The 19,144-nt window shown below is 34.7% G+C and overlaps 1 protein-coding gene across 16 annotated transcripts; it reads left to right on the top strand.

Moving 5' to 3' along the window:
- The first annotated feature begins 1,856 nt into the window (after positions 1-1,856).
- Positions 1,857-18,412, top strand: LOC147392118 (sugar transport protein MST6-like). Of its 16 annotated transcripts, none has more exons than XM_086457394.1 (9): positions 1,857-1,946; positions 2,171-2,255; positions 2,344-2,412; positions 8,906-9,025; positions 11,225-11,363; positions 13,601-13,779; positions 14,290-14,612; positions 16,116-16,745; positions 17,687-18,412. In XM_086457394.1, exons 6-9 carry the CDS (start codon positions 13,638-13,640, stop codon positions 18,140-18,142), a joined length of 1,551 nt encoding a protein of 516 aa, XP_086313520.1. In that variant the 5' UTR covers positions 1,857-1,946; positions 2,171-2,255; positions 2,344-2,412; positions 8,906-9,025; positions 11,225-11,363; positions 13,601-13,637; the 3' UTR covers positions 18,143-18,412. The 16 variants fall into 16 exon arrangements, with proteins under 16 accessions (XP_086313520.1, XP_086313530.1, XP_086313521.1 ...); XM_086457395.1 differs by having other exon boundaries at positions 1,914-2,057; XM_086457406.1 differs by lacking the exon at positions 1,857-1,946 and adding an exon at positions 8,568-8,623 and having other exon boundaries at positions 2,065-2,255; positions 11,283-11,363; positions 13,530-13,779.
- The last annotated feature ends 732 nt before the right edge of the window (positions 18,413-19,144 follow it).

The raw sequence follows: 19,144 nt of genomic DNA, 5'->3' as shown, positions 1-19,144 counted from the left end.
GTTGGCTTTCATGTTTTATACAATTTGGATTAAGGGTGTCAATGGGTACCCAATTACCTGATGTACTTGAAATCAAGTAGTCGATTTTAGCTCTATCAATATGGACCCGATAATATTTGAGTTTGATTTTGGGTAACTATCTAAAGGACCTGATAAAAATCAGGTAAAAAATTAGTATCCTAATTAAAACGCTTATGAAGAGATATCTTAAAGTAAATGTAGTTGAAGTAGAATTAATATATAAAGAAAATGTGAAATCTTTAGTTTTTACCTTTTCTCTAAATGTATTCCTGTTCATTTTCCATTTTTTTATTATAAAATTTCAACAACAAATAAATAGTTTATATTATAATTTCCTCTTATTTTATTTTCAAAATTTAGATTTACTTTAAGAACTTATTGATGATCTTAACTTTTAATTGAGAAATTACAAGATAAATTGTTATATAATAAATAATTGTCTTTTTTTTTTTTTTTTTGAAAATCATGTATCCATATAGACAGTGGACCAAGCTTGTGTATGGGCTTTGCTTAGTCCATAGACTATGATCTTATCTAAGGACTAGTCCCGAGGCACATGTAATGCCCACACATTACACGCACCAGGTAAGTGAGGGTACACTCTTACAGGTGGCCTTTGAGAAATTACTGTTTATATTAAATATTGAACTCACAACCTACGAGTATTAACCGTTTATCAATCCGAAATTGCTATAGAGTGAACCCCCTGTTAATTGTTTATTTTATTGGATATTCATATTTTTTTTAACTAAAAATAAAACATAATCCAAACAAAAGCATTTTCCAAAACTGCCATCTATACTCAACAATAGGGACAATTTTAGCAAAGGGTAATGATTTTTGAACCCCAATGTGACATACTCGAAATACTCTCTTGATGTGGCATTTATAAGCATAGATCTTTCTATCTCGGGATACACAATTACAAATATTTATGGGGATGTGTATCTCGGGGTAAAATAGTTATGTGTTCTAGCACATGACACATCACGAGAGTATTTTGAGTATACCACATAAGTAGGAGTGTCAATGGGTTGGTTCCTATGATATTTGAAATCATAACCTCTATATTTTATTGGTTTCGGTTCTTGTCGGTTCCGATTTCGATTTTAAAATAAATGGAACTGGAATCGGAATCATAAAAAATCATGGGTACCCATTGATTCCGATTCTTAATACTCGAATGAGATAAATTATTTCAAAATCATTATAATAAAAGATTTCTTCTAAAAAATAATATATTATTTGTAAAATATCAACTTAATAATAATTTGTTCCACTAAAATGATTATTTAATGACTTTTATTTCAAACATTAAAATGTATTTCATTTACAAGTAATAAATTTAAAAAGAAATGGCTCTTTTTAAATTCAGATATTTAGTTTATATGAAATTTGAAGAATTTTATATAATGTATGTTAATTTTAAAATATTAGATTACTTTGAATTATATATAATGTAAAAATAAATGATAAAATAAATCGGTTTCGGATACCCATGAGTACTCATTAGATAGAACCTAATGGTTCCGGTTCCCTATTAGTTTGGTTCTATATTAGATCTGATTCTAATCGATTCCAATAAAAAAGGAACTCGAACTGGGATTTTCAATTTTGATTTCGATTTGATTTCGGTAAATGGGTACCCATTGACACCCCTACACATGAGTTACAGTTATCAGTTATTAGTTATCACGACTCTTTTACGATAGAGCCGTTATAATATGACGCCCCTTCTGACACGGGACCCATCACAGATTTAGGACCATGCGTATCCTTGCGTCATAAAAACATTACACTGTCGAAAACCTCTGAAGATACTCGAGGAATTTGGCGCCTTGTTTTTGTGTGTGTATGTGTGTGTGCGGGGGGTGGGGGTGGAGGGCGGCGGGAATGAATCGTTGACTTTGCGCCATTTTTTGGCGGTATCCCCAACTTCCTTCTCATTCTCTCTCCCTAGCTCAATCTCTATTCTCTCCCTCAGGGTTTCTTTTTTAAGGATTTTCGGCTCTAACAAAGCCGTAGAAGCTGAAATCGTACCTCTCTCTCTCTCTCTCTATCTTTCTGTTAGGGTTTTCGACTCTAACAGAGTTGTTGAAACTGAACTTGTAGCCTTTGTTTACCTTGGTTAGTGTTTTGGGCTCTACAGGAGTCGCAAAGGATCAACTCGTAGAAGATTGTTGGAGTCGCACAAGTCGTAGCTGAACTTGTATACTTTGCTTTCGAGGTTTCAGGTTTGGTTTCGTATTTCAGATCTTTAATTTTTTTTTTTTCCATCTTATTCGATTTTACATTTGATTTTTCAACATTAATGGTTTCAAGTAAGCAAACTTCAGAAGAGGAAACACAAAGAGAGAAGATCAGCAATTGTTCTTTTGCTCAGAATTTCAGGTATTTTTTGTTGTGAAAAAAAGTTTAATTGTTAATTTCTTTCAAAATTTCCCCAATTTTTTGTTGTGAAACAAGTGTGGATTTGATGACTTCAGAGGTATTTTGAACTTGGACCATTTGATAGAGCTACTGACTTTGAAGTTTACTGTAATTGGGGAGAATTTTTTTGACTCATCTAGTAACTTTAATAAGACTTAATACAAGTCAAACCTAGTTTGAAGTTAGAATAATCATCACCATTGTTATTATTATTACTATGTTTTTGTATTGAATATTGTTGGTAGAATGGATTATACAATTATGAGTAAGTTTACAAGTCCAACTCCACTTTGAACTGGTTGGGAGGCATTACGCTCCTACCTCAAGGTCAGGGGTTTCAAATGGAGCCTCTGTTGTGTCTAGATCCTAAAGCGCACACGAAAGAGATTACAAGAATGGAGGTTTTTACTTACCTCCAACTCTCTCGTGAAACCCACCAAATCTCTACACCCAACTTTAGTAAAAATCCAACAAAAAATCGATCCCACTACCGTTGTCACAAGCCCGTGACTACAATGTGAAGATCACTCTCAAGAACCTTGAGCATCTAGGTTTTACTAGAGAAGTAGAATACCTACATAGAGACTAAATGTTTTCTCACACTTTCTAACAAAAGAGAAAAACCCCTTTCAACCCCTTTTTATGGACCATAACTACCATCTAGGGACCCCTTTTGTTTCTTATAAGCTAATGAAAGGACCATACCTAAAATACCCCACATAAGTGGAAAAGCCCATCAACCTTAAGCAACAAAGAATGCGGTGATTTTATATCACCAAACTCAATAGCCTCCGACATGAATGTTTGGGACAACTTTGTTACTCAATTATGTAACTATTTATCCTAGGAGTAAATATGATAGTTTAAGGAGGAAAATGAGTCAATTATTGTTTGAAAAACGAGAGGGGGTTAATTTCAAGTGAAGACACCTATGGTTTCATATGTAAGCATGTAATCATTCTAATTCAAACTCTCTCATCACCCATCGTTGAGCATCAGAATAGCTGATTTTATAATAAAATCATTTATAGATCCATCCTTACCATTGTTATTAGTAGTTGTTGTAAGGCTTAAAATGGGTTGGATTTTATCCGAAATCCAAGGGAACCGAATCAGATTTTTAGCAGTATATCCAAATTAAAATATAGGTCGGATATAGGTTGATGTCCCTTGACCCTAGTCGGATATGGGTCAGATACAAATCCATCCCTATATCCGAATGATAAATTATTTTGTATATTGTATGCTATCTTTTTATATTTTTTAGTTTATAATTCACCAACAAATGAGTATCAGGTGAAGTGGTCAAAGCTTCTCTTCAAAAGGGGAGTGGTCTTGAGTTCAAGTCACATTTAAACCACATTTTTTAATAAATTACTTTGAAATGACTTGAAATTATCTGACCAACTGACCCGAATCTATTAATTTGGATGGATCGGATCCGGAAATGGGTTTATTGAAAGTAAAAAAAAATTCAGATATGGTTTGAGCTAGTAGGATCCAAGTTGGATTTGGATCCGGATTTGTACCTGAATAAAAAATTTGGATATGGATATGGGTAGACACATTTCCGGTCCAAACCTGACCTGTTTTAAGCCCTAAGAAGTTGGTTATGAGCTTAATCTTATTGAACACACATGTGGGCTTGGGTTTAGATCTTCACTATCACAAGTGTGTTTATATTTGTTAAGTTATTGTCGTCAATATAACAAGTCTGAAGAAATGTTTTCGATTATTTATCATGCAGAGAAAAATAAAGCAAAGTCAACATTCATGCTTATAGTGTAGATAGGCAATTTATTTAGATATCAATATTTTTATTTAAAAAATACATGTAGCAAGGGAAGGGAGCTCCATCATTGTATTATAACTCTCACAGAAATTGCTATTAATTTGAACAATGCCATTCAGGAGCCTTTTCTTTTTTCTGACAATATATTTATATAGTAGCAGCATCATTTCTTTACTACTACTGGGGTGTGCGTGGTAATATGACCTCTCTTTATTATTATTATTTTAATTTCTTCCAAGGAGTTCATTGATTGGCACACTGCAAGCTTAAAAAATTGTAACTATATATATATGAAATGACAACAATGGAGTGCCACTTATCAGATTTGATTTATGAAGTCTCAATTCATTGGTAATTGAAACCCAAAGATCTATGAACTAGCCCATGCTAAACAAGCCAAGTAGACAAATGACCTGCATCCTTTTGATCTTTCCAAGATTTGAATTTGTACAAGTAGTAGTGGAGTGAGCTTTTGACATCACTGATGATTGCAGTCCATGGTGTTGTTTACTTGCTATGGTGCAAGAGTGAAGTCTTAGGTAATTCTAGACATGCTTCATGGATGATCACTAATCTCGTCTTTTACTTGAAGGCAAGTATGAAGTTGTAATTACTTTGAGTTATGTGTGCGTATTTGTGTTTGTGTAGCATCGGACGGGTTGTCTGGTTGGATGCTTGAGGAATTGCAAAGGTGGCACTACAACAATAAACACCTTTCGTGACGTTTAAAAAATGCTATGTAGTGACATGTACTTCCTCCTAAAAGCTCCCTTGAAAATAGTAGAAAGATTATAAGTCCAGTTTTGAAATTTCCCCGATTTAAAATATAAACATCATAATAGAAAACACCTAGTGACACATCAGAACGGGAAAACATTTGGTCAAATCACCAATTAATGGTTCTGCTAGATGTTTTCTAACCTTTGGGCACCAACAATATTTCGTTTGTTTTAAACCACACAATGTCTTATGAGTTCGTAGGCTAATCTACAAGTGACTCTTCCTATCAATAGCTCATATAGATGAATGAAGAAAATGAAAATAGATAAACAACTCACCATATAAAGCGGAATGTCAGAGCATAGCATGAATCAAGTGCAGAGGTTCACATGCGCATGCTTTCACTGGCAAAGGTTGGTCACCACAAAACATTATCACACAAAAAAGCTTGTAGCAATTGAACCTATCAGGATAGCACATAAGAGTTACCTACCTAGTGATGATTATCTTTTGCGGAACTGTATTTTCTCTAGAAAATTCCAGAGATGTCCAGTTGTTTCCCGCAACTTTCACAAGGTTAACTTCAATTTTGGTTGGCATAACTTATCTGTACTTTTCAGGTTTTATCTGCTTTTCATAAAACCAAACACCAAAAGAAAAATGATAAAGCCATACAAATTACAACCGGAATAAGTGCCATAAAGAAGAAATGTTCATAAACCACTAAAGAACTTGGAATAGTTAAAAAAGAAAAATTCAGGAGACACATTACACAGCCTAAAGAGATGATAGCTTTTGACATGAAGATGCTAATACTATGGGAGAGGAATGACCCACTATTATGTATTTTGTCCCCTTCCATTCTTGAAGGAGAAGTCTTAAACTGGTTTCACAAAAGACTTAATCTCACAAAAGTCTTAAATTGCTTTTACCATTTAGTCCTCACCATCAATTTCAATTTCCTTGGTGACACACAACTTTAAAAATGTGCACTAGAAGCATTACCAAAGGGGTAGTTGATAAACTATTTTTGGACGGGCATTTCGAGTATAAATATGGAAAGTAAAATATACTGGGAACCAATGTGGACTTTAAAACTAGTTGCTAATTACCGGTGGGATATTACCAAAGTACATGAAATACTTAATTTTATAGAACCATGCAGTCTCAGTGGACTAAATTGTCCAAGCTACAAACAATGGTATAAGGGTATAAAGAAAGTCTAGCTGACCCATCCAAAAAAAAAAAAACCACTTACAACTTAATGGATTGGAATTTTTGATCATGTTTCAGCAAAACTTCAAAAGGGGAGATCCTGACTGTCTAAATTGAACTTGTGGGCATATTTTCAGCAATAGCCTCTCACCTCCAAAAAGAAAAAGAACATAAAACAAAGAAGAAAATCAACCCACATAAAACATATATCATATTCCTTTACCTCCTCATTTTGCTGGATCCAACCAAAAAGCTTCCAAAGCATGCCTCTGACACAAGGATCCTGTCATGTTAGTGTACTTGGAGGAATGCAAGTCCCATGATTTTATATCAAATTATAGCCATGAAATTCAAAAACAAAGAGAAGCCAAGGATGAGCTTTATGAATGAATAAAAAGTCCTGTTAAAAAATCAACAAAGCAGGGTAATCCGTGAAGAAAGACGGAATTGCCCATTAAAAACAGTTGGAACACACATAGTTGCATATAATGATCATAGAATGACAACGGAGGGAGCACAGGGAGAAGAAAAACATCTGCGCAAGCTGAAACAATATGATCAACATTGACAAATACTAACTTGTAACCAAAGAAGGAGATAATGACACGAGAAGACTAAGAGAACTGCTTCCTGATTTCCCTATAAATAGTTGCTCTCATGTTGTTATTGTTCTTGTTCTTGAATCTGAGAGTGAGAGCTCTAGAGAGATTGTTTTAGATAGCGATGCTTCTATATCTGGTATCCAAATTGATTTGATATGTGTGTGTGTGTGTGTGTGTTGATCTCAGTATGATTTGATATGTTTTCTTAGAAACATAATTTATCTAAACTCAAGGAACATCGTTAAAGAAAAATGAGTTAATACCCAATATGTCAAATGCTTGGGTTTTAAGTTCAGTTTTGAAATTCTCACAATTAAAATTCTGAACACTGCAACAAAAAACACCTTTAATGAAATATCAGAATGGAAAAAACATATGACTAGGTTGAAGTGATCAAGAGCATATAAATGATCAAGAACTGTGATCAGTCAAGGAAAATTGCACTACTTCTTTGCATTGAATAACAAGACACACCGTAGCTTCTCCTCCTCATCCACAGTAATCGGGTTTCCACAGCATTCATACTTGACACTTGCATGTTACCCCTGCTATCAAAAGATAAAAAACTTACATTAGCTAGAAATTTGACAGTCGTACCAATTGGAAACAGATTAATTTGACAGTCCTACCAAATAATATCTATCATATTATTAATTGAAAAATGACATGTAGAAAAGATTAATAAGCATCTATGAAATTATGAACATCTGAACTTCAAAATGTATGAGTTGCACCTTTGAGTCTTCATAATAGTTACTGGTTTTTAATCACATGAACAACTACCACAAAGTCGTTATCATCAAACGGTTAGCGTTTTCTTTTGATTCTTCCTCAACAATAAAATTTAGGTGCAAGTACTAAAATGTCATAGATGTCTATAAAAGATTTTTTCATTTAGCTACTGTTGTAAATAGACAAGTGAAAAGGTATAAAATTTACCTACTTTAATTAGATCTCTCTGCTGCTAAATCTAGTAGGAACTTTGCTTGACTACTTTAACTGTTAATTAAGGCAAGAGCACATCATTTTGGATCACAAATCCTGAAATCGAATTCTGTAAAGTCTTCTATCTCTAAATTTATCTCTCAACAAGAACATATATGTCTCATAGATTGAGCATAACACCCTACATATGAGAATAACCATACACATGGCAAACACCCATTAGTTGATTTTGGGTCCAAGAGTGATCCTAGGAGGACATATCTAACATGGGTTTGACCAGGTCTAATTATAGGTAGGTGCAATAATCAAAATTTGGATGCTCTCTAATGTCTCAAAAGCTTTATGCAGCAAATATGGAATTCATAAAAGCCAATGGACCCAAGTAGTTAAGGTAGTTATAAAATAACAGAAAATAGAAGCATTAGAATTAAAATCACAAAATAGGTGTAAGGGAACAAATTAATAATCACCCCCATGTCATTGAAATTTAAGTTGCTATGATGTTCATGTAGTATCATCCAATATAAACATGGTTTGTCCTTGGATAGTTTGAATAAGTCATTAGTGGTGGTGAATGGTGATAATGGTGAATACATATAGTTGGTTTATGTGTGCTGATTCTGCCTCTCATGAAGTACTATATACATCTATTCTGTTGTCATGTATGTAGACACCTCCAGCACTATGATCGACAGCTTCGATCTATGAATTATTCTTAGATTATACAAATGAAGTCAGTATCTTAGTTCTGTACGTATTTTTGGTGAAGCACCTTAATACCCTGCCTCTCCAGATTCATTCCTTGCCTTCCATAAGTACAGCTTATGATTTTTTTCTGATAGGCAAGCAGATCAGTCAATAGTTCGTGGGTGAAGGCTGTTTCTGAACCCAGTTCATGGTATGAAGACCGACAAACCTTACCAACTTAGTCAGTTGTCTCCTTCGTTTGCACATAATATATAAGAAGGATTATAAGAAAGCATAACAAAAAGAGAGCTTCTTTCAATAAATGTATGCAGTGTTAGACCTCTACAAGGTTGATGCATTGAAATGGTTGAGGCAACAAATTAAATTTTTTTAGGGTTTTCTATCGGTTAGTGGGTCTGTTTAACTTCCTCTTCTGTATGATTATATGTGATATGTGTTTTGTTTAATCGTTAATGGGCTGATGTGTGGGCAGGCTAATGTGGGCAAGGGACTCTCTGAATTCTCGGGACTCTGCAACTCCTCCACTTCTCTTCACTTCTCCAGAAGAGTCTCCGATGATTTTCTCTCTGTCATCGCCTTCCAGATCTATGCGGTGAGTTTACTAATTGGCAGAGTTCTCCAATTTAATTAATTAGATGGACCCAAATTTAATTACTGATAGTTCCAAAAATGCCAATACCATAGGATTGGAATTAGACCATCTCATCTAATTTCTTGTGTTTTGCGGTTCAATTACATAATATGTGATCTAATCATCCCATATATTTAATAAATCTTCTTTGTCTTTGTACTTTTAATTGTATTTTTTCTTATCAAAGAGTGTTTTAGTACCTAAACCAATCTGCCAAAAGGCCTAGACCTGTTGGAATGATGTCAAATGTAAGCCCTTAACAGATGTTCCTAAATCACACAAGGAGTTCCCTCTGTAATTTGTGGTTGGTTGGTTGGTGCCAGGTTGGTGGGAGCGGTTACAAGAGAGTGACTGCTTTCTTTGGCCCATTTTTTGGTGGTGTATTGTCCTATTGAGTCAAGCACTAACAAGCTTTCAATTTCATACTCCTCAATATTAAATTTAGTTTTAGTTGGCTGATAAGAGTATTCTCACATTGATAAAAAGCAAAGATAACCAAAGAAATGGTTGGTTAACTATTTTATGAGATCATAAGACATGATAAAATCTGCAATTTATTGAGTATGAAATAGACTAATAGCTTGCGAAATATTTAAAACTATAGAGCCTGTAGATTTAGTACCGCGATATGAGGAAAGTTGCTTTCCGTTTTTACCTGATTGATTTAGTTGAAGCTTCCAGCGACGCTCATTGTGACCTGCAAGGCGTTTATGGCAACTGCGCTTACCATCATCAAATTCAACCACGAAATGAAACTGTGATAACCAAGAGCCAACAAAAATTATATTGGCAATAAGAACGAATGTACTTTGACACATGGAAGTAAAATAATAGACCAGTTAGTGCAAAACAATGCACCAATGGGATTCTCCACAAATAATCTTTAAAAAAATGAACAAAGTCAAGCTGTGTTGTGACCGTTGCGGTTTCATACATTCTGGCGTCAAGATGGTTGTTAATGCCTCCATTTTTGCTGCTGCTCTCTCTGTGTGGCGCGATCACCATTGCCATTTCTGCCACTCGAATCCAAAATCCACTTTAGAGATACTGTTTTCACCTAATATTATCTTGGAAACTCCATTTTTTTTTTTCAAAATTATGGCCAAAAAACACTTATTTTGAAGAATCTCTCTTCTTCCACCTTATTTACGACGTTGAAACCAGCCAAAAAGATCGAAAGAACTTCTGTAAAGTGAGAAGCATTAATCCTCGCTTGAGAGGTTGCAGAGAAGAACTGATCTTTTTAATGTCAAAAACAACCTAATTTTCATATTTTTTTTTTCTCTGAATCTCGTAAAAACCTCTTAACCATCTAAAATTTCTAGAACACAAACAGTTCTTGTTTGAATTCCTTTTTTGGCCAATAATGCCTTGATTTCTGCCTAAATATTCACGTTCACATCACAGATTCGACTATGAAAAGCTTAATCGAGCTTCTCAAACACTTTAATCCTTCATCAACAATATCCAAACAACAAAATTTTGGGTCAAAACCATAGAAATTTGCTCTAACACTAGAATCCTTTGTTGTCTCCCCAACACTTATATTTCTGATTCCTCTTGTACAATCTCAAATCTTCATGTTAAGAGCTTTGATTCACATAAAAAAAGTTCCAGAAAAAAAAAATCTCAGTTTCTAGCACTGGAAATGGCTCCAAATTTCGACAAAAGCTATTAAAAAAGTACAGAATTCTCATTGAGAATGTAATCCGCATAAGAGAGTTACAAAAAACCTTTTGATGAAGAAATGAAGATTGAGAGAAACTGAAACCCTACTCATCTCTGCAGAAGATCAGATGTGTGTGACAGAGAGAAGCAGCACGCCTTTCCTCACTGAAATTGGGGGGAAATAGAGAATCAATTATACGGTCTCGGAAAATTGCACGAGCTTCCCTCCATTTTGGTTGCCTTGCTTTTTTCTGAAAATATTATAGCATTTTAGACATGAACACTACACTATTTATAATGTTCAAATTAGAGAATGACATTGATTGTGAAACATTAATAATGTTTTCCAAAAAAGAACGTTATAAATAAAAGTTATATTTTTATAATATATAACGTTTTGAAAAAAAAAAACGTTGTAAATCCAAATTTTTTAATAGCATTCATTTTAAAACGTTATAAATAAAATGTTACGAAAAATCATTTTTGTTGTAGTGTGGTAGCTGTCTTCAGTGTTTGATGAATACCGGTGGTTTGCTACTGCAAAAGCTAGGGTTTCTATTCAGAGGTTTATGGAGAAATTTGTTGTTTCCAGCTTGAAGCACTTGTCGACTTCATTCTCCTTTTCAAAGAGGTAACAAACTAGTCAAATCAAGATGTTTTGGTTTCTTTCATCTTTTGGTGACAAGAATCTGAATTTCTGTTTTGAAATAGTAGTAAGGAATGGTGATGAGATCCAGGATCTGTGTGAGCAGGCTAAGTATTAGAACAACCCCTTTTTCTTACTTTGGGGTAGTTTTCTGCTTTACCTTCTTTCATTTTCTGTTATAGCAACTTCACCATTGCGTGACTTTATGTGAATATATTTATCGCTTTGGAAAATTCACTTCTCAGGTTCATCATGATTACATTGGTTAGGGGTGTAGTCGCCCTTGCTTGTGCTCAATTAATTTGCATTTATTTATTTTATAACAGTTTTGACATTTTGTTAGATCTGTGAAATTAGCTGTAGTTTGTAATGAATATGAAGTAGATCATTTATTTTTTTATTAAAAATATGCTAATGAAGTAGTGTTAAGGATGGCAATTCAAAATTGCTAGCCAAAGAGTTGATTATCCTTCCAAAGAAAGGGTAAATTATGGTGTGCAGGTTTCATTTTAAAAAACCAAATTAAAAAAAAAAATTAACGTTAGAGGTGGTTTTAAACCACCTACGATGAGATTTATATTTGTAAATAATATAACATTAGGGGTGATTATAAACCGTTGGGTATTTGATATTTTTATTTTCATAGACACAATTTGCGGCAGTTCAAAACTGCCTCTAATAGTAACATTAGCAGTGGTTTACAACCGCCTGTGATGAGATGTATATGTTTAAATAAAATAACAGTAGGGCCGGTTATACGCTGCTGGGTATTTTTTTAATTTTTTAAAACACAATTACTGGCGGTTAGAAAGCGCCTCTAAAATTATTACCAACGTCTTATGCCCAAAATTAGCAATTGTAAATAACTGTTGTGAATTCATGACCACTGGAGGTGGTTTTGTAACCGTCGTCAGTTGGCTGGTAAAATGTATTGTCGACGCGACTATTATAGGTGCTTTTATAAACCACCGTTAAAGCTTTTTGAGGCGGTTTAAAACCGCCTCTAATACCTCCATATTTTGTAGTGGATAATGGATAAGTATTGATAGTTTCTGTTGAAAATTTAGGTGGAGGACAAATAGAAAATAGAATAATGGAAATTGCTCTGAGGCATGTAGGAATCTATGTTGTCTTATTGACAATAGACGCCCCCCCACTCTGCTTGAAGTCGAAGATGCAATTCGGTTGCTGGTGAATTTTTCTTCAAGATACAACAAAGCCTAGTTTTGCCAAGAACTGTATCTTCTTTCAAAGTTTGCACTGACTTAGAAACAATCTGCCACACAGAATTTTTAATACGAAAATTAGAAAAAGATCGATTAAAATTTTCTTATATTTTCTGGACAGAATTGATTTCTATATATAGAGAACAATCTCAAATGCCATATCCTTTCGAAAATGGACAAAGGATCTCAATATGTACAAAACCCATTGGAAGGCACCTTGTACTCTGAAATCAAAATAGGCACCTTTTGGAACCACTAAGCACCCATTTGGGTTTGAAAACCCGTTAGGTGCTCTGTGGGCCCATTCAACACCCACTGGGCTGGTTTGGAGCCTATCCAAAATTTGGACGGGCCCCTCTTTTTTTATTTCTCTCTTCTTTCTTTCTTTTATATTATACTATTATATATATATATAACCAAAATATTTTATTTTTTCCATATAGCTAAAAAGCCATTTGGAACTCTCAAAGAGAGTCTTTGGAATGAAAAAAGATGGAAGAAGAAGTTCTTATTTATAGGTTTCAAAATCCCTACAAAAAGTAGAAAGCAATGTGTGATTTTAAGATATTTGAAAAAGAGAGGCAAAACCAATAATTCATAAGAGTCTTTAACTCCTCCTTTGACAAACTCCGCACAAACTCTCTCGACGTGGCTTATGCATAGAACCATAGATTTTTTTTCCTTGGGGTACACAACTGCACGTATTTATGGGGATGTGCAGTTGTGTATCTCGAGGAAACTATGGTTCTATGCACATGCCATGTTAGAAGAGTTTGGGGGGAGTTTGTGAGAGGGGTTGTTCGAAAATCATTATTCATTTCATAAAACAAACTTCAGTCCAAGTGAAAGGAAAACCACGATAGGATTTCTCCAACCCACATTACTTACTTTTCACTTTAAGAAAAAATATGTTTACGTTTTTCAGTTTTGATATCTCCCTCTCTTCACCATTCTTCTTTGTTTCTCTTCTGGCTGTCATCTTTTGATCTCTACAAGTTAAGAGAAGAACGAAGAGTAGAGAGCTTCATCTATAATGGGTGGAATTGGTTTTGTTGATCCATCCGGTGGTGGACCGGGTAAGAATTATCCAGGAGGGATGACCTGGTTTGTCTTTGTCGCTTGCTTTATCGCTTCTTGGGGAGGTTTGATCTTTGGTTATGATATCGGTATTTCTGGTAAGAAATCACAAAATCCCATATATATATATATATATATATATATATGGGTTAGGATCCGTAGACACATAATGCTACTCATAAAGCTACAACATATTTTTCTTATATGGGTAAAAAGGTTCAGAATGGGCTGATTTTTTGCGAGGATGATCTCTATGGTGAGGGGGATCATCCTTGCAAAAAATCAGCCCATTTCAAAACTTCTAACCCCATCAAAAGTGGTTTACAAAAAATGGATGGTCTAGAATTCTTCAACTTGTAAACATGGGGCTAGAAGTTTCAGAATGGGCTGATTTTTTGCAAGGATGATTTCTTCACCATAGAGATAATCCTCACAAAAAATAAGCCCATTCCAAACCTTTTGGCCCATATAAGACAAAACACGTTGTAGCTTTATGAGTATATGGATCCTGATCCTATGTATATATATATATATATATATATATATATATATATATTTTGGTGTTTCGATCAATCTATGAATCTGAGATGAGATTTGGTGATTTTCAGGTGGAGTGACATCTATGCATCCCTTCTTGAAGAAATTTTTTCCTTCTGTGTATGAGAAGGAGATTGGTGTGCAGTCTACGAATCAGTACTGCAAATTCAACAGCGAGATTCTCACTCTGTTTACATCGTCTCTGTACTTGGCAGCTCTTGTTTCTGCACTCTTTGCTTCGACAATCACAAGGCAGTACGGAAGAAAGATTTCCATGCTATTTGGTGGATTAATATTTTTCATTGGAGCGTCAATCAATGGTGCCGCTGTTAATGTCAGTATGCTTATCATCGGTCGTCTTTTGCTTGGTGTTGGTGCTGGACTTTCAGGTCAGGTAATATTTTTCAAAATCAATTTTAATTTTTTTTTTCCCTTAATACTTTATTTTGATTTGAAGATCACATTGGTCTTTAATTTGATTTTGGTTTTAAATTTGTTCATTGGATCCTTATGATATTTTATGATTGTTATTGTTTTATTTTGTTTCCATGTTTCTTGTTAGCTATTAAAAATGGTTATTTGTTGTGATCTGCTCTACTGTTCTTTTGTCTTTTAAAATCTGATCTTTTATTTTAATTTTTCCTTGCTGATCTGTGTATATGATTTGTTTGTTTGAATGATTATCTGATGATTGATTTCTCTGAGAGGAATTCTGTTTTCAAACTCAAAAGCACAGTCTCTCTCTCAGATCTGTGTTTGATTCCTTGTTTTTATTTTTTGTGTCAAGTTCTGTAAAAATACTCTCTCTCAAATGCTCTTGATTGCCCTTACTTTTCAAAGCTTCTCTCTCTCTCTCTCTCTCTCTCTCTCTCTCAGTCTAATAGTTTGCATTTTGGTCTTTTTCTGTTCTTCGATTAGATTTTTTTTTTCTAGTTAGTTTAATCAATGAAGCTAACTTTTTTGTTGTTTGCTTTGAAATATTCAACAGGAGAATACATGATTTTTTTTCATATACGACAGATTATACAAGCAGGAATATTTTAGTGTCCATAATCGCGAGAACAGCTTGATGATGTATCTTTTTCCAAATATTTCTAGGGATTCCCCTGATTCTCTGGAATCATATATTTATCTTCTCATTACAGCTGTTCATTGGATGCTCTGACATGTAAATAATGGCTTTTCAAATTTACAAGAATGTTGGACTGTTAACTCCAATTAAATGACCGAGATAGGAATATGTGTTTCAATGAGATTCGTTCTGTTTTCGGATCAGTTCTTCACCATTCGTTGGACATTCGGAAGAATGTCCCTTTGTTACCGTCCTTGAAAAGAGGTACCCTGGCTATTTATAATTTTATATTAAAAAATCTGAATTTTTTGTGAAGTCTTGACTCTTGAGTCTTTGATATTATATTATTTTTAATTAAATTATTGTTATTATTAGATCCTCAAATAGCATGAATGCATGAACACATAATAAATCCAAATATTATTACCATTTGGCGAAATTGCCCACAATAATCAACAAAATAACATGAAACGCCCTTCCTGCACAAGCCCAAGGTCTTTCTCGCAAAATCTATCTTTTTGTTAATTAATTTTAATTTAAATATAGGACTTTTCTATGATTTAAAGAGGGTCAAAGAATAGCTGAAATTGTTAGAAATACATAGGGATCTGTTTTCCCAAGCCAGTCCCAAGGAAATATCTTTTTATTTCAGCCCTTGTTTGGACACCATATGTGTATTTAATTTCTCCAATTAAGTCCTCATAATAGTTACTGACCAAGAAATCTTATAAATATGAGATTAGATTCAAATTAAGGGTTACTGTAATTTTTATTATTGAAGGAGAAACGTTTAATTCTTTGTTTATTGTTTTTTTTTTTTTATAGTCTGTACCACTCTATCTATCTGAGATATCTCCTTACAAGTACCGTGGGGCTTTGAACATCTTATTCCAATTGATGATTACAATTGGTATTTTGGCTGCCAACCTTGTGAACTATGGTTCAGACAAGATCAAGGCTGGTTGGGGTTGGCGTTTGAGTTTGGCTCTTGCTGCAGTTCCTGCTGGGTTTATCACCATTGGAGCTTCTGTTTTGCACAATACACCAATTTCAATCATTGAGCGTAATGATCCTGAAAAGGCTAAAAGAATGCTTAGAAAAGTTCGTGGCACTGACGATGTTGATGAAGAGTTCAATGATTTAGTTTCTGCAAATGAAGCTTCGCAGAAGGTGAAGCATCCATGGAAAAATATTCGACAGAGGAAGTATAGGCCACATTTGGTGATGGCCATCTTGATTCCTTTCTTTCAACAAATTACTGGTATCAATGTGGTTATGTTCTATGCTCCTGTCCTCTTTAAGACACTTGGGTTGGGAAACAATGCCTCTCTTTTCTCCTCTGTTATCATTGGGTTGGTTAACGTCATTGCGACATTTGTTTCAATATATCTTGTTGATAGGAAGGGGAGGAGGTGGCTTTTGATTGAGGGTGGACTTCAAATGTTCACCTTTCAGGTAGAATAGTTATTTCATCTAATTACTTATATTTTCATTGTCTGACTTGAAACGGAATCACTACTTCTTGGGATCTAGAGTTCAGGAGGAATTTTAATGATTGGGAGCTAACCGACGTAACATGTTTCATATCCTTAAATTCTTTTTAGTTCAGGAAGAATGAACGACAGGATATGAGGGAATGGATAAAGCCTAAGGATAAGACATTCTCTGTCCATTCTTTCTACAAATCCCTTCTACCACAGTTTGAACAATGTTTTTCCGAGTCAATCATTTCTTATACTTTAGTTCCTTCAAAAGTATCATTCTTCGTTTGGTTGACTTCCTTAGAGAGGATTCTGACTGTGGACAACTTGATCGTCCATGGTTGGATTACATTGAATTTCTACCCCTTATGCATAAGTGATGGGGAATATGTTGACCACACCTTAATTCATTGCTCATTTTCTCGAGAAATTTGGTCACTTTTTCCTTCTCAGTTTCAGATTAGTTGGGTATTACCTCAAAAGTTCTTTTCACCATTAGAAGGGTGGGTTTATAACATATTTTCCCTCAGAAAAAAGGCACCTATGGGTTCTTCTTCTCTCTGCTAATGTTTGGGGTCATTGGAAAGAAAGAAATAGCAGGGTGTTCCAGGGTAAGGAAAGGAATTCTAATGGTGTATTTATGGAGATTATGGACCTGCTATACTTTTGGTTGGAACCGAGCAAGGATTTCTTGGGTGTTTTTTTGACAATTTTGTCTTTAGATGAGATTCTATGTGTAATTCGTAGTGGTGTTGGTTCCTTTTTTTTTTCTGTCCTTTTGTCTTGTTCGGTTGGGGGTTACCTCAGTCTCCTCCTTTTGTTTTTATTTTTCTTTTTCTTTTTCTTTTGTAGCCTCATTTTATTAATACAACTATACACAAAAAAAATGTAATTTTTTTGTGGTGTTTTATGCAGATGTTGGTGGGTATTTTAATAGCAATTAAGCTTGGAAGTGATGGTGTGGCGACTATAAGCTCGGGTTATGCTGCTATGGTGGTGGTCTGCATTTGTGCCTATGTTGCTGCCTTTGCATGGTCATGGGGTCCGTTGGCGAGTTTGGTGCCTAGCGAGATATTTCCCCTTGAGATCCGATCGGTTGCACAGAGTATCAATGTTGCAGTAAATTTGTTTTTCACTTTCTTGATTGCTCAAGTCTTCCTTCAGATGCTATGTCATATGAAATTTGGCCTCTTCTTCTTCTTTGCTGCGTGGGTCGCTGTGATGACCGTCTTTATGTGGGCATTTTTACCTGAAACAAAAGGGGTACCAATCGAAGAGATGTGGGGTGTTTGGAAATGCCACAAGTTCTGGGGCAAGTATATTCCCGATGATGTGATCCCCGGTAAGAATGTTCCAAAATCGAATGTCTAAGAATATGATACTTGGATCAGCTACATATCTGGTTAGAAGTCTATGTTAGGAGTTCTATTATTAAGAATTGTTCTTTAATTAGGAGTTTCTATCGAGAGTTTTAAGAGTTTCTTTTTTAGTGTTTTTCTTTGATAAGGCTTTGTTATATTGTTGGAGTTTCTATTATTTTCGTTGAAGAGTATATATTTTTGTAATCTCATTGAGCTGAACCAGAGAAGCTAGTAATTTTCTATTAATCTTTAAGAGGGTTTCCCCAAGAAATGGGTGCAATTGTCTTCTATGTTGAATCTTCTTCTTGCCGTCATCTGGTATCAGAGTAGTGGTTCTACCTTGTGTGGTATCAACGACATGGTTGATGGAATTAGGACTCAAGATATTAGATGCATGGATGGGGGCAATTAATTAAGCAAATGAAAGAAAATTCCTTTTTTTTTTTGACTCTGCTTGTCGTGGGCAACCTCACCCTTAAGATGAGATTGATCCCGTGGTCACATGCACTGCCCCTTCAAAATGTCTTATGTGCAACTGGTTGAATCTAGGGGTCAGTTGACAATCGGAATCTGGAGGGTGGCCCCAAAGAATTCATTGCTTTGTGGGGTTTCGGACACTCAACCTACCATAGAGAGCACTCCTTTGACTGCAATCAAATTGAGTAGTCCTCTAAAGTCTACCCTGCTTCCATTCATTGGGAAGATGATGCCCTCGAGTAGTATTAATGGTATGAAACCATGAAATAACAATTTATGTGGCAAGATCTGGCTCGAGATGTTATCGAAAGCTTTAATCCGAAAATGTATGAAGATGATGGTGAATTAACTAAACTTAAACAAATGGGTCTAGTCAAAACATATCAAGAGCAATTTGAATCTCATTCCAATTACACTCGTGGATTACGGGAAGACTATTTTCTTAGTTGTTTTTTAAGCAGATTAAAAGATGAAATAAGAGTAAGCGTATAGATGTTTGAGCCCTGAAGATTGAGGTACATCCATGGATTACATT

The sequence above is a fragment of the Akebia trifoliata genome, chromosome 11 (assembly GCF_017979445.1).
Source record: "Akebia trifoliata isolate Shusen 1 chromosome 11, ASM1797944v1, whole genome shotgun sequence".
Classification (NCBI taxonomy): domain Eukaryota; kingdom Viridiplantae; phylum Streptophyta; class Magnoliopsida; order Ranunculales; family Lardizabalaceae; genus Akebia; species Akebia trifoliata.
This window is presented reverse-complemented; position numbering and strand designations above follow the sequence as displayed.